At 37.8% G+C, this 16,689-nt stretch overlaps 1 protein-coding gene and 1 pseudogene across 4 annotated transcripts in view; one reads left to right on the top strand and one right to left on the bottom strand.

Annotated features, from left to right (window-relative positions):
• The window catches only part of NFX1 (nuclear transcription factor, X-box binding 1), a 63,739-nt gene that overhangs the window by 23,180 nt on the left and 23,870 nt on the right, over positions 1-16,689 (bottom strand). For all 3 annotated transcript variants that reach the window (XR_013759647.1, XM_079113241.1, XM_079113242.1), the window contains exons 6-11: positions 16,597-16,668; positions 14,279-14,418; positions 11,198-11,297; positions 10,897-11,114; positions 8,671-8,768; positions 4,855-4,885 (exon numbers count right to left, since the gene is read on the bottom strand). Coding sequence is in view for 2 of the 3 variants with exons in the window: in XM_079113241.1 (XP_078969367.1) it covers positions 4,855-4,885; positions 8,671-8,768; positions 10,897-11,114; positions 11,198-11,297; positions 14,279-14,418; positions 16,597-16,668 (659 nt within the window). In the remaining variant the exon portion in view is untranslated. The remainder of the gene's footprint in view (positions 1-4,854; positions 4,886-8,670; positions 8,769-10,896; positions 11,115-11,197; positions 11,298-14,278; positions 14,419-16,596; positions 16,669-16,689) is intronic.
• On the top strand, positions 144-794 carry LOC306645434 (large ribosomal subunit protein eL18-like; annotated as a pseudogene). The gene has a single exon. The product of its transcript is annotated as a large ribosomal subunit protein eL18-like (transcript).

The following is a 16,689-nucleotide window of genomic DNA, read 5'->3' as shown; positions in this document are numbered from 1 at the left end:
CCCAAAGGAGAAACCAAATTAAGTTAAAATAAAAAATAAGCCCAAATGACTGGGAATACAAATCATATCTCAATAATAACCCTGAATGTTAATGGCCTAAACTCATCAATCAAAAGACATAGACTGTTTCCAGACCAGGCTGAGCTGTAGGCGCCATCAAGGGAGTCGACATCCGACACAAGGACCGAAAGGTTCGACGAAAGGAGCCCAAGAGCCAGGACATCTACCTAAGGCTGTTGGTCAAGTTGTACAGGTTTCTGGCTAGACGTACCAATTCCACCTTCAACCAAGTTGTACTGAAGAGGTTGTTCATGAGTCGCACCAATAGGCCACCTCTCTCCCTCTCCCGGATGATCCGGAAGATGAAGCTTCCTGGCCGAGAAAACAAAACAGCTGTGGTTGTGGGGACCATTACAGATGATGTGCGTGTTCAGGAGGTGCCCAAACTGAAGGTCTGTGCACTGTGAGTGAGCAGCCGAGCCCACAGCCACATCCTCCTCAAGGCTGGGGGCAAGATCCTCACCTTTGACCAGCTGGCCCTGACTCCCCCAAGGGCTGTGGCACAGTCCTGCTCTCTGGTCCTCGCAAGGGCCGAGAGGTGTACTGGCACTTTGGCAAGGCTCCCGGAACCCCACACAGCCACACCAAACCCTATGTCCGATCCAAGGGCCAGAAATTCGAGCGTGCCAGAGGCCGGAGGGCCAGCCGTGGCTACAAAAACTAACACCAGATCTTACTGGAGCTTACTGTTAATAAAGAGATTTTGAATTCTGAAAAAAAAAAAAAAAAAAAAAGACATAGACTGGCAAACTGGATTAAAAAGAAAGACCCAAAAATATGCTGCCTTCAAGAGACTCATAGAAAATGATATCTGCAGTCTAAAGGTGAAAGGATGGGAAAAAACTACCATGCACACAGACTCAGTAAAAAAAGCAAGGGTTTCCATCCTTATATCAGATAAAGCGAACTTTAAGCCAAAGTTAGTCAGAAGGGATAAAGAAGAACATTTTATATTGTTTAAGGGAATCATAAATCAGGAAGACATAATGATCATAAATATTTATGCCCCAAACAACGGTGCATTCATGTATATCAAACAATTCCTTCTTAACGCCAGGAATCAAATAGACCAAAACACAATAATTCTGGGTGACTTTAACACACTGTCACCACTGAATACATCTTCCAAACAAAACTTAGACTTAACAGACATATATAGATATTCCATCCATCAATGAGTGCATATACTTTCTTCTCAGCAGCACATGGATCTTTCTCTAAAATATACCATGTTAAGCCACAAAGCAAAAAATGCAAAAACAGAGATACTACCTTGTGTTCTATCAGATCATAATGGAATGAAATTAGAAAACAATGACAAAATAAAAAAACAGAAACTACTCCAACACCTGGAGACTAAATAATACGCTATTGAATGAAACATGGATAACAGAAAACATCAGGGAGGAGATAAAAAAAATTCTTAGAGGTAAATAAGAACAACGATACAACATATCAAAATCTTTGGGACACTATGAAAGCAGTACTAAGAGGAAAATTCATTGCATGGAGTGGATTCAAAAAAAGAATAAAAAGTCAACAATTAAATGACCTAACATTACAGCTCAAAGTCCTAGAAAAAGAAGAACAGAACACCACCAAAAGTAGTAGAAGACAGGAAATAATTAAAATCAGAGCTGAAATCAATGAAATTGAAACAAAAGAAACAATCCAAAAAATTGACAAACAAAAAGTTGGTACTTTGAAAAAGTAAACAAAATAGACAAATCCTTAGCCACACTAACAAAGAGAAGGAGAGAGAAAACTCGAATTACTAGAATTCGTGATGAAAAAGGAAATATCATGACAGACACCACTGAAATACATAACATAATGAGACGCTACTTTGAAAATCTATATTCCAACAAAATAGAAAATACTGAAGACATCAACAAATTTCGAGAGACATGCTCCTCCCAAACTGAACCAGGAGGACATACACAATTTAAACAGATCAATATCAAGCAATGAAATAGAAGAAGCCATTAAAAACCTACCATCCAAAACAAGCCCAGGACCAGACGGATTCTCAGCCGAGTTCTACAAGACCTTCAAAGAAGAACTCATTCCAATACTTCTCAAAGTATTACAGGAAATAGAAAAGGAGGGTACCCTACCCAAACTCATTCTATGAAGCTAATATCACCCTCATACTCAAACCAGGAAAAGATACATCAAGAAAAGAAAATTTTAGACCAATATCCTTGATGAATATAGATGCAAAGATCCTTAACAAAATACTGGCAAATCATGTCCAAAAACATATTAAGAAAATTGTGCACCATGATTAAGTGGGGTTCATCCCAGGAATGTAAGGTTGGTTCAAAATTCGTAAATCAATAAATGTAATATATCATGTCAATAGACATTAGGATAAGAATCATATCATTATTTCAACTGATGCAGAAAAAGCATTCGACAAAATACAACACCCCTTCATGCTTAAAACCCTAGAAAAAGGGATAGCAGGAACATACCTCAACATTGTAAAGGCTATTTATACCAAGCCCAGGGCCACGTCATTCTTTTTTTTTTTTTGTGGTGCTGGGGATTGAACTCAGGGCCTTGTGCTTGCAAGACAAGAACTCTACCAACTGAGCTATATCCCCAACCCCCAACGTCATTCTTAATGGAGAAAAACTGAAAGCATTCCCTTTAAAAATGGGAACAAGACAGGGATGCATTTTCACCACTTCTATTCAACATCCTCCTTGAAACACTTGCCAAAGCAATTAGAGAGACTAAAGAAATTAAAGGGATACGAATAGGAAAAGGGTAACTTAAGCTGTCACTATTTGCTGATGACATGCTTCTCTGGTTAGAGGATCCAAAAAACTCCTCCAGCAAACTTCTGGACCTCATAAATGAATTCAGCAAAATAGCAGGTTATAAAATCAACACGCATAAATCTAAAGCATTTTTATACATAAGCGATGAAACATCTGAAAGGGAAATGAGGAAAAGAACTCTAGTCGTAATAGCCTCAAAAAAAAAAAAAAAAAAAAAAAAAAAAAAAAAAAAAAACTTGGCAATTAATCTAACCAAAGAGGTAAAAGATCTCTACAATAAAAATTACAAAACATTGAAGAAAGAAATTAAGACCTTAGAAGATGGGAGGATCTCCCATGTTCTTGGATTGGCAGAATTAATATTATCAAAATGGCTATACTTCCAAAGGCACTATACAGATTTAACACAATTCCAATTAAAATCCCTATGACATTTTTCATAGAAACAGAAAAGGCAATCATGAAATTCATCTGGAAGAACAAAAGACCCAGAATAGCCAAAGCAATCCTGGGCAGAAAGAGTGATGCAGGAGGTATCACTATACCAGACCTTAAACTCTACTACAGGGCAATGGTAACAAAAATGGCATGGTACTGGCACCAAAATAGACAGGTAGACCAATGGTACAGGATAGAAGACATGGAGACATACCCACATCAGTAACCTCATACTAGACAAGGATGCCAAAAACTTACAATGGAGAAAAAATGGGCTTTTCAACAAATGGTGCTGGGAAAACCGGAAATCCATATACAGTAAAATGCAATTAAACCCCAATCTCTCACTCTGTACAAAACTCAACTCAAAATGGATCAAGAATCTAGAAATTAGACCTGAGACCCTTCATCAAATAGAAGAAAGAGTGGGCCCGAATTTCCATCATGTTGGCTTAGGACCAGATTTCCTTACAAGACCCCCAGAGCAAAAGAAATAAAAACAAGAATCAATAAATGGGATAGATTCAAACTAAAAAGTTTTTCTCAGCAAAGGAAACAATCAATAATGTGGAAAAAGAGCCTACAGAGTGGGAGAAAAGCTTTTCCACACACACTTCAGACACAGCACTCATCTCCAAACTTTATAAAGAACTTAAAAAACTTTACACCCAGAATACAAAGAACCCAATCAATAAATGGGCTAAGGAAATGGGTAGACACTTCACAGAAGAAGATATACAGGTGATCAACAACTATATGAAAAGGTGCTCATCATCTCTAGTAATTAGAGAAATGCAAATTAAAACCACCCTAAAATTTCATCTAAGTCCAATTAGAATGGCTTTTATCAAGAACACAAGCAATAATGTGTTGGCGTGGATGTGGGGAAAAAGGCACATTCATACATTGCTGGTGGAGTTGCAAATTGGTACTCTCACTCTGGAAAGCAGTATGGAGATTCCTCAGAAAGCTTGGAATGGACCCACCATCTGACCCAGCTATCCCACTCCTTGGTTTATACCCAAAGGACTTAAAATCAGTACACTACCGTGATACAGCCACATCAATGTTCGTAGCAGCTCAATTCAAAATAGTTAGATTGTGGAACCAACTGAGATGCCCTTCAATTGATGAATGGATAAAGAAATTGTGGTATATATACACAATGGAATATTACTCAGCCATAAAGAAGAATAAAATTATGGCATTTGCTAGTAAATGGATGGAGCTGGAAAATACCACGCTAAGTGAAATAGGCCAAGCAACATCCGGGTGCAACGGTGCACTGTGCAGTGGCATGGGAGGTTGAGGCAAGAGGATCTCGAGTTTAAAGTCAGCCTCAGCAACAGTGAGGTGCAAGAGGATCTCAAGTTTAAAGTCAGCCTCAGCAACAGTGAGGCGCTAGGCAACTCAGTGAGACCCTGTCTCAAAACAAAATAGGTACGGGGATGTGGTTCAGTGGTTGAGTGCCCCTGAGTTCAATCCCTGGTACCCTCCCCCACCAAAAAAAGATGTAAAGCATTATCTTTATCCCAGTAAATTCTTTCATGATCCTTCCCAGTCATACCTTCACTTTTGAGACTGGTACATGGAAGCTCCTAAAAGAGAAGAAAAAGAAACAATTACTTCAGGAGTAAGTAAACAATACCCTTTAGTGTAAGGTCAAACATACCAGTCATTTATTTATCGAATTCACCAGCCTAGAACTTGTCCAATTATATTAAGGTGTGCTTTCCTCTGCCCCACGGGGAATTGAACCCAGGGACTGGTATATGCTAGACAAGCCCAGAACTCCATCTCCAGCCCTTTTAATTTTTTTTTTTATTTTAAGACAGGTTCTTATTAAGTTGTCTAGGCTGGCCTTGAACTTACAAGCCTCTTGACTCAGCCTCTCAAGTAGCCGGGATAACAGTTGTACACCCCAAGGGCCAACAAATTAATGTGCTTTACTTACAATAGGACCTCATGTTTACTGACTTTTCATGTAAATACAATTCTAACAATTGGGGCCTGATCTCCAAACTCACAGCAGGTTAGGAATTAAAGTCTGAATGCAAAGGGGGCCCCTAAAAGTATACAAAGCAAAGAGAGGTTGTCACCTCACCAGGGTACAGATACCAAGAGCAAACATAGAATTGAAAATAGATTACAATTTGGTGCCATTTATAGTAGGGGCAAACAGCTCTATACACTCAAAGCACTCCTGGCAATGTTGCTGAACTGCAGCAAAGTAGAATACAGCATGTATTTGTCTTTAAAGTTTTATTGTTGTGGTTTTAATTATGTCTGAGTGGCTACAAAGATTTATCACATGTAATCTACAGAGACATGATCCTGAATATAAAATACGGTGAAGCTGTATGGGGAGCAGGTCAGTCATTTGGGTTAAAACAAGCCAGGTAGGCTGCCTAGCAGCTATATTGGAATTTGGTTTTGATGTCACTTATAGGTGGTCATGTACTCAGAAACAAGCAAAATGATAAAAACATTCCTTCTTAATAAAAATGAATGATTTAAAAAAAGCAGTTACTGGAGTTGTTAACATATGTGAAGAGGTCTAAGAAACTGAAGGTTCTTGGCTAGAAAATAAAACACTTAGATTAAAAGAAAACAATGGGCTGGCTGGAATCAATGATATAAAAAGCTCCCCATATGTTCTCTAGAGATGTAAAGCAAAGGTGACTCATGAAACTACTTGAGAAAATGCTCCTGCAATTATATGCTGAAGCAGTATTTCAAGACCTGGGGGAAAGGAGAGTTCCCTAAATACATGCAAATGAATTATCAGTAAAAACTTAAATAAAACATTCTTTATTAATAAGTACTAGGGGGCTGAGGATATAGCTCAGTTGGTAGAGTGCTTGCCTTACATGCACAAGGCCCTGGGTTCAATACCCAGCATGACCAAAAAAAGAAAAAAACCCAAAGTACTGGGATACAACATACATTTCCCTGCCAAAAGTGATGAAAATAAAACAATCGTTGAAGCTTTAAGAAAAAAGTTTTATTTATCTGAAAACTCAATTCTGTGGAAAAGTCTATCCCTTTCCAACAGATGTTTCATGGTAATTATAAGCTTTTTAAGCTTATAATCTTTAATTATAATCTTGTCTTTAACTTGTCAATGGAATTCAACAGAATTCGTGTTGATGGTAAGTTCCTTCAGGAATTATAGGAAAAAGACTTATTTGCAAAAATTCAATTTACACATAGCTTTCCAATAACATACTCACTGCTATAGATGGCATGACATTAGAGAGTGAATGAGAAGCAAGAGAGCAAAGGGTGGGATTGTTGGAGAGAAGCAAACTAACAGCAGCTATTTCTAGCTTACATGTCTCAACTCTGCTTATAATTCTTGCTCACACAGAGCACCTCTGGGCATGACTAAATTAATGATTACTAAATTACAGCATCTTCACAGTGTGTGTGTGTGTTGAGGATTGAACCCAGAACCTCATTTGTGCTAAAGCACATGCTCTACCACTAAGTCACACCCACAACTTGGACAGTCTTTAATCTGGTATTAACAAAGTCAAAAGCAGTCCTACAATTGACATTCAAAGTCCCTCTACTTCTCATTTATACTGTGATTTCTTTCAGAAAAACAAAAATGCACACATGCTTTTTGTCATAATAATATGTACTACTTTATTTATTCCTTTTATTCTAAAGTTTACCTACTAAACTGTAGTTTCCAATTTATGGACTACATCCTCAAAATCATTTACAAGTCAGTTGTTACCCTGAACTTGGCTGTATTTAACAAACAGAATCAATTATTCAGAATACTATCTCCATTTCAGCCTGTGATCTACTGGCACAGCTGCTAATATGCCCTGAAATGATTAGTAGATCAAAGAGCAGGACAGATCATCATCACTTAGTGTGTTCTACTATAAGTATTCCATAGGAAAGATTTGTGCTTCTGCTTCAGACATAGAAATGGGCAGTAGAGACTAACTCTAAAATGTTAAGATGCTCCTTTTATAACACAAAGTCAAATTTTAAGAACCCTGGAAAGAAAGTAGAAATTTTTAAAAGAGTTGTACAGTGAAGAATTAACCTTACCCAAAGAGAGGTATCTATAAGCCTAACGGAATGCCATGCCCAACAGGACTATCAACACTTTTCTGTGGCCTTGGGTCACTGGATAGTCTCTTAATATGATTTAGGTGCAGGCTGGCCACACTGGATAGGTTATGAGTTTGGGTTACTTCTGGAGAGACTGGAGACTGAGATTTGCCATGTAGTTAGTCAATCATGAGACCCAATAAAAACTCTAAACACATAGGTTTGGGTGTTTTTCCCTTGTTGGCAATGTTCTACAAATACTATCATATTGGTGCTGAGAAAGTAACACTGCTCTCACTCCAGGGGAAGAGGGCAAAAGAAACTCCACATCAGGTACTTTCTTGGACTCTACCCTACAGGTTTCTTCCTTTGGCTGGTTTTAATCTGTCTCCTTTCCTTGTAATAAAACTACAACCATATATATAGTAGTTTTCAGTGAGTTCAGTGAGTTCTCCTAACAAATTATCAAATCTTGAAGGTGGTCTTACAGACCATGAACTTGCAGTTGTATCAGAAATTGTCAATGTTCTAATTTAGCAATTGTCTAAACTCTTGAAATGGGTTAGAAGTGAGGACAGTCTTATGGACTGTGTCCCTTTTAACTTATTTTTTGGTACTAGGGACTTAATCTAGAGGAATTTTAGCACTGAGGCACATCCCCACCCCCCTTTTTAATTTTACGACAGGGTTTTGCTAAATTGTTGGGGCTAGCCTCAAACTTGTGATCCTCCTGCCCCAGTTTCCCAAGTCACTGTATTATAGGTATGCACCTTACAGGTATGTACTACTATATCTGGCTCCTCTAACTTCTCAGTTGGCTAGCTCCTTTTTTGTTTTTGATACTGGGAACTGAACTCAGGCACTTAACCGCTGAGCCACATACCCAGTCCTTTTTTTGTATTTTATTTAAAGACATGGTCTCATAGAGTTGCTTAATGGCTCACTAAATTGCTAAGGCTGGTTTTGAATTTGCAATCCTCCTGCTTCAGCCTCCCAAGTCGCCAGAATTACAGGCATGCACCACCACGCCTGGCTTAGTTAGCTAACTCCTTGAGACAGTACTATATTGTTCCTCTTCTCATAATTATACCTCGTACAGCTATTTGCCTCTGTGTTTTGAGTTCTGCAATCACCTCGCACCTATCCTACAACTGGCTCAGAGTAGGTTATCGATATATATTTACTGGATTTAAAGATTCATATATAGTATGAAACAAATAAAACCAAGATTATTTTGGTTCCTCCCCTCCCATGATCACCATTTTAAAAGACAGTGATAGCAACAACTCTAGCATTGTTTGGAATTTACCTTTGTTCTGAAAGAGCATCGGCAGGAAATAACAGATGTGCGAGAGCATGGTCCACAGTCTCCTTCATGGCAGAGCTTTTCACAGGTATGAATGAAATCTTTAATAAAAATGAAAAGAGCTGGGAATGAAAATTGCATCTACTCATTTTCATACTCCCAAATTCACTAATGATACTGGTCTTCCACCTCTACTTTTGCAATTCCAGATTCAGAGGAAGGATGTAGTCAATGCTTCTTCCCATATCTTCCCATCATCTGGTAGGCTGGGTCTTTACAGACAAGGACAGGGTCTATCACTAGTCACTGGAATATACTCTGACATGCATGCTGTTTTTGCCTGTCAAAGAACAGATTTTTTAGCTGGGCATGGTGGTCCACACCTGTAATCCTAAGCACTCAGAGGCTGAGGTAGGAGGATCATAAGTTGGAGGACAGTGTTGGCAATATAGTGAGACCCTGTCTCAAAATCAAAATGGAAAGGGCTGGGAAATGAAAATAAAGCCTAAAAATATAAAAAGAACCGGTGATGTAGTTCAGTGGTAACTCCAGGTTTGATTCTCAGTACTTCATGAAAGAAAAATACAAAAGCTCTGACTCTTCTTAAGCCCTTAAGTTCCAAATCTGCAGATTAGACTCTGAATCCTTAAAACTGTAGCCATGGATGAATGAAATGCTCTTGACTCTAGAAGCTATCTGAGGAATGAATCAGCAATAACTCTCAGAAGCCATAATCCATAATCTCACTGACTCAAGCATTGTGAACATCTGGCAATGGGTGGCCTGCATTAACTGTGCTAAACAAGATTTAGAACAAGTTCTCTTTCAAGAACCTCTTGGGGATAAGTCAGAGAGTTTCCCCTCTTTTTATTTTGTAGTGCTGGGGATCAAACTCAGAGCCTCAAATATGTTAAGCAAGTACTCTAACTATGAGCTATATCTCCAGCCCTCTTTCTTTCTTTTCTTTTTTTATTGGTACTAAGGGTTAAACCCAGGGCCTCAGACAAAGTAGGCAAGCATTTGACTACTAAGGTACATCCCCAGCCCTTAGTCTCTTTCTTATGGCTACTGTTTACATAATGCATTGTCTCCATCCTTTAACTGTCAGCCTGTCTCTTTTATTTTTTGGGGGGAGGGGAGCTTTTTAAAGCCCAGGGATGCTTTACCACTGAGCTACATCCCTAGCTCTTTTTATTTATTTTTTTTACCCTGGCAACCTCTTTAATATAGAGATTATAAAATTAGGGCTAATTTATTATGTCCAACATATTTTTTATTTTAATACAGGGTCTTGATAAGTTGCTGAGGTTGGCCTCGAACTTATAATCCCCTTGCCTCAGTCTCTTGAGTTGCTGGGAAACAGGTGTGTACCACTGTGCCTGTTTTGAGCTATTTTCTTAATAGTTGCTCTAAATCTTTCCATAATCATCTTATCAGAATCCATTTTGGATTTAATTCCAGTGAGATATAGATGTTCTACTCCTATAAAGCTTTATTCCTCTTCTCCCTTTTTGTGCTATTATTATACATATCTGTTATATTACAAACTGAACACTACATCGTTATGATTTTAATTTATCCTCAGTTATATGGGTAACTAGCTATTATAGAAAGTGACATTCTATGAATGGTCTAAGTGGCTGAAAATTTTAAAAAAAAAATATTTTTTTTTTTAGTTGTTGATGAATCTTTAATTTATTTATTTATATGTGGTGCTGAGAATTGAACCCAGTGCCACAACCCCAGTCCAAAGTGGTTAAAATTTTATTGTACTTATAATTGTATTTCTTAAAACACTTCACCCAGTTTTTTCAGCATGTTCTATTATAGAAAAAGGCATTTAAACACTTGCCAACTCCTGGCTTAGAAGTAAATTTGTTTTTATTCTAGAGTAGACTGCTAAGAGAAATCATAAAGCTCCATGGAATAGAGCTGTTGTCCAGAATTAACAATAAAAATTCTTGAATTGGAGAGATCACACGGACAAATGCAAGTATAAGGAGTATAGACAAAGTAACTACTCAAATTTGATAATATTTCAGTGAGCTATATATGCTCAATCCTTTTTATTTTTTTATATTGATACAGGGTCTTATTAAATTGCCCAAGCTGCCTTCGAACTCTTGATCCTCCTGCCTCAGTCTCCCAACTTGCTGGGATTACAGATGAATGTGACTATACCCAAATTACACAAATACTTTTAAAGCTAACTTGGTACAAATTAGTTACCTGAGGAACCACAAGGCAGAGGTTTCCCACACACTTTTCCACATGAAGGGACAGGATCCATGCATGTTTTTCGGCTGCTACTTCCGAGTTCTAGCAATTGGCTGAGAGGAGTTTGGCCACAAGGGCAACAGCGCACCAGATGGGGGAGCCGTGGGCAAGGCTGGCAAGGTTGAGGATGGCACACTTGAGAACATGTATGACTCCCACATTTCAAGTCCCTGTTAAGAGAAACAACAGACTATTACATAACTGTTGCATAAAATTCAGTTTTATTCTAACAGAGAAAAATGTAAAGCCTTACTTGCCACATATCTTTAAACAGGCAAAGTCCCCAAATCCATCAGACTTTCCTATGTCTGTTCCACATAACACGTCTCGGGAGGTGTTGCCACAATAGCATACTTGAGGACACAATTTCAAAAACAACAGATTAGTAACCTGTATGTGCTCTTAAAATATTCCAAATAATCTACATGAAAACAAAAAATGCTTTTCATTAGTGCTGATCAGGTCTTAATACAGGTCTTAATACAGGCTTTATACAGGAGCTCAAAGTCCCCCCAATAGCTTTATATAGGAATGAATTAAAAGAGGCTTTTTTAAACTCGGCCAGTCTCATAGTGCCTCTGTAACATACCCTGAGAATAACATCAGAATGAAGCAACTCTTAAATTTAAAGACTGTCTGGTCCCTAAAGCCAGATTGTGAAGCTCCCTGGGATGTTGTCATAGGAGACAGAAAGCTAAAAGCTAGTAGTAGTGGTAGAGGGGTTGACGCCCAACTTCATTTCAACACAAACAGTACAGACATGAAACTTTATATGCTGGGTTTCACATAAATGCTTGAAAAAAGGTCCCTGATACTTAAAATTAAAAAAAAAAAAAAAGTATCATGATAGTATTAGATCCTTAGTAATTTGTAAATTACTGTTAAATTTGAAGTCATCATGTTTGAGTGCACTGAGTAAAAGTTTCAAATAATTTGAGACTTTTTTTTTTTTTTTGTGGTACCGGGGATCAAACTCAGGGCCTTGTGCTTGTGAGGCAAGCACTTTACCAGCTGAGCTATCTTCCCAGCCCAATTTGAGACTTTTTAGGTTAATTAATTATTTTTTTGCAGTGCTGGGGATAGAACCCAGGGTGTTATTCTTGAGAGGCAAGCACCCTACCAACTGAGCTATATCCCCAGTCCTGAGAGTTTTTTTTTTTTTTTTTTTTTTTAATTTTTTGTAGTGCTAGGTGTCTAACCTAGGGTCTCACATATTCTAGGCAAGTTCTCTGCTATTGAGCCATGCCCTCAGCCCTTAGTAGATACTCTTTGCAGAAATATATTTTCAATGCATGAATATGTACATAAGTTCCTTATAAGTATCACTTTTTTTATAATGAAAATTTATCTTATAATCTAGGCAAGTATACCTTGCCCTACATAATAAATGCTGATCAGAATAGTAGAAAATTGAAATTCTGCAGATCTAATGATATTTTCCTTCTTCCAAGGACAATTTAGATGTCCATTTATACAGAAAATCTATCGCAATAAATGTAACATTTATATAAAAAAACGTCAGGTTTTTTATTCCCCAATGGTACTAGGATTGAGCCCAGGTATATTCATTCTACCACTGAACTACATACCCAGTTCTTTTTATTTTTTGAGACATATGTAATAAAACATTAGAAATAATATTCCTAAAATAAAATTGTATTTTAAACAGAACCAAAAACTTCTACTGAGACAAGAGGAAAGTCTCAAGTCACTGAAGATAGATAAAATATACATTCCACCTTGAAGTAAATAATGTGCAATTTAATTCCATTCTAAAATTCATTCATGTATCCAAAAAAGACAATGTAGACGCAGGAAACAATATCTGTGGAATCAATGAACTGGTAAATTAAGTCTAGAAAATAGAAGTGTGTGGGGGCAATGTTTCCTTTGCTAAGTTTCTGCTCCAACAGAAGAGGCTTTTTTCAGAGAAAATGAACAAACATCTGTAAATAAAAGAGTTAAGGGTCAGAAAACTGTGATAACATAAACAAAATGGAGCTCCTGGATCACCAAGAAATAACCTGAGTACATACTAAAAAGCTTTATTATACTTAGGCAAAGTTACCACAATTTGTTTTAGAGAGCCAAAAACGGTCCTGAGGAAGAACTCTGTTGCCAGCCACAATCTGTTCAGCATTTTACCAACACATGAAGGAATATCCAGAAGGAATACTTAATACATCTCTAGGTTAAGGCTGAAAGGAATCTGAAAAGAATTACCACTAGAGAAGACAAGTTCTATGTGTGACCAAACTACTACTTTATTTAATGCAGACAAAAATATCTTCAATGGGGTTTAAGACTTCAACTAGTATACAATTTGTAAAAAAAAAAAAAAAAAAAAAAGGGGGGGGGGGCTGGAGATACAGCTCAGTTGGTAGAGTGCCTGCCTCGTATGCATAAGGCCCAGCACCACCAAAAAAAAAGACCTAAGTAAAAGTCCAAATTGTATCAAGAACTAAAAAAAGGCCTTATCTGGGCACTGTGGCCTGCATCTGTAGTTCCAATTACTGAGGAAGGTGAGGTAGGATTGCTTGAGTCTCAGAGTTTAAGGGCAGTAGCCTGGGCAAAAAAGTGAGACCCAGTCTCAAAAATCAAAATAAAACAAACAAACAAACAAAAAACCCCACAATTTATCCATTCCTTCTCCCACAGATGGACACTTGGCTGTTGTTTCCAGTTCGGGGATCTTATGAAAACATATTCTGCAGCTGGGGATGTAGTTCAGTGGTAAAGCCCTTGCCTAGCATGTGCAAGAACCTGGATTCAATTCCTAGTACTGCAAAAAACAAAGGAACAACACCCCCTACCCTACTCCCCACTCCCAACCCATATTTCTGTATAAGTCTTTTTGTGACTTAGTTATAAAAATAGCAAAAAGGGATGGCTGGTCACAGATTTAATTTTATAAGAAATCATCCAAAGTAGCTGTATCATTTTATACATCTGCCAGCAAAGTATGAAAATTCTAGTTACCTACATTTGCCAACATTTAATCACTAGTCTTTTATCTTAACCATCCTTGAAAGTGCAAATATACTTCATTATGTGTTTTTTTTTTTTTTTTTTTTTTTTTTTTTTTTTTTTTTTTTTGTGGTGCTTGGGATTGAACATAGGGCCTTGTGCTTGCAAGGTAAGCACTCTACCAACTGAGCTATATCCCCAGCCCCTCAAATATACTTCATTATGGATTTGGCTTTTCCCCACTTCCCCTTGACTCTCCTTCCTCACTGTGTTTTTTTATAACATAGTTTTATTGTATTATAATTCACATACCATATAATTCCAGAAAAATTCATAAGCTTTGCTAGCTGATGTGCATACCACTTACCCTGGTTCAGTATGATCCGGCAAGGCTGGCATTGACCTCCATGGCACAACTCAGCACAGTGGTGCTGACCACAGTTCAAAATATTCTCACATGGGTTAGAACAGTGGACTGAGACAGCTTGACCACAGCGAACTGTGTGCCTGTAAAGACAATAGAAGATAACAAAGACAACATCAGTCTAGAAGTTCCTATCCTATAGCTAAATTAACACTGAAGTCCAACCTCTCCCCTCGAAACCTACTAAAACTATTTCTTGACCCTGATGCCCTCCATTTTTTTCCCCCCCCTCTGTCTGCCTCTTTCTTTTTTGTAGTACTGGGGACTGTGTCAGGACCTTACACATGCTAGGCAAGTGCTCTACCACTGAGCAGCCCTTTTTAATTTATTATGAGGCAAGTCTCACCAAGTGCCCAGGCTGGTCTCAAACTTGTAATATTCCTGCCTCAGCCTCTTGAGTAGCTGGGATGGGATTATAGGCATGTACCACTGTGCCTGGCTTTTCTATGTATCTCCTTCCTCCAATCTTATTTCCTCAATTACCCTCCTTCTTCACTTTTCTTCTTTTTCCTTCTTATTTCCCAACCTTCTTTTCTCTCTCATCTATTTTCTAATCAGTGAGGAATTAAAGATTATTCCTAAGAATTGTTCTATGTGATTTCATCTGAGTTCCATGAAACAACATGCAGGATTAAAAAGAGCCCTAAGATGAGGGGTGAGAAGATTCAGTTCTAACCCTAGCTCTGCCTAGGGCTCTCATAATACCTTAATGATACGGTAGGGAGGAAGCATAACACTAATGTACCCAGACATGACATATTGAGAATGAAAGCATGATGGCATTTTCGTGGGGCCCAGCACCAGGGGATATAATTTCATGCTGATATAATATTTGAATATGATAGACATGATTTTGATTCAGGGTGGGTAAGTCATTCTAGCTTTGTTCTAATAAACACCCTGATTTTGCTCACTTAATGGCTTTTAGATACTGTCTTCAGGTCTCTTTCCAGGGCGATGCAAGAAGAGTTTAATTCTACCTCTCCCATTTCAAATATATATTTTGTTTTAAGAAGTCATTGTTATGTAGATAGATGATCAAAGTGCAGGGCTCAGCATAACAGCTACCACTGGCCTATTATGCTACCATATGCCTAGCACCATGGCTAACCCCAATTCCTTAATTATTATTTCTACCTTATAATAAGAAAAGTGAGACTCGGTGAGATCAAGCAACTTGCTTAGGATCAACAACCAGTAAGTAGTAAAGCCCAGATCTGATCTTCTGACTCAGAACCTTCTCATGTGTCTCTTAGGCCACACTGTTAAAAATACACATTACTGAAAATCTGCATGACCCCATCTTGTTTCAGGGTTCAGAAATCATTGTAAAGGGGCTGAAGTTGTGGCTCAGTCGTAGAGTACTTGGTCTAGCATATGTGAGGCACTGGGTTTGAGTCTCAGCACCACATAAGAATAAATGAATAAAATAAAGGTCTATCAACATTTGAAAAAAAAAAAAAAAAAGAAAAGAAAAGAATCTTCCTGTTAGAGACATTCAAAAGCTATCAATGATCCTTGCATTAATGACGCAGGAGAACTTGTATTGTAATAAAAGGAAGGTGAGCTTGGGTTTTACTCTTTCATCGAACAATGTTCACTAAAAACCTCCTAGATTCCAGAAACTATGATAGGCACAGAATAATGGTCCCTGCCTCCTTGATCTTAACAGGCCTAGGTTCAATTCCTGGTTCTGTCACCCCCTAAAGAGGTTAATAAAAATCCCTATCCCATTGGGATTTCACTTGAATCTTACAATCTCACTGTGCATACAATTTCTTAATTACTTATAAGATTGCAAGGCAGGATCAGGAGCATCATGAGAAACTACTATTTTTAAAAAAGTACTACCATTCTCCCTTTGTGAATTCTTTATCCACAGATTCAACCGAGAGAAAATCAACAATATTAAAAAAAAACTGTGTCTGCAGTAAACATATATGCTCTTTTTTCTTGTAATTATTTCCTAAACAATATAGTATAACAACTATTTCCACAGCATTTATATTGTCTTAGGTAATATAATAATAACAGAGATAATTTAAAGTACATGGGAGGTTGTATATAAGTTATATACAAATACCACGTCACTTTATATAAACAACCTTTGGGGGTCCCAGAACCAATTCTTCATGGATGCCAAGAGATGATCTTTTTCTTTACCCTTTTATTTGTATTTACTAATCTTTATTTTATAAATTCCCAAGTAAATCACCCACGTGGAAACCGAGGTCTCCTTCAGAGTCCAATTCTAACTTTACCTGGTGCGTCCACATTCACATGTTTTAGTCATAAAAGCAGGACAGGGTGGGCAGGGACCAGGATGACAGAGACTGAAAAAGAAAGGCTTCAGT

The sequence above is a fragment of the Sciurus vulgaris genome (genome assembly GCF_902686455.1).
Source record: "Sciurus vulgaris genome assembly, chromosome: 15".
Lineage (NCBI taxonomy): Eukaryota > Metazoa > Chordata > Mammalia > Rodentia > Sciuridae > Sciurus > Sciurus vulgaris.
Note: the sequence above shows the minus strand (reverse complement) of the source record. Positions and strands in the feature narration are given on the sequence as shown.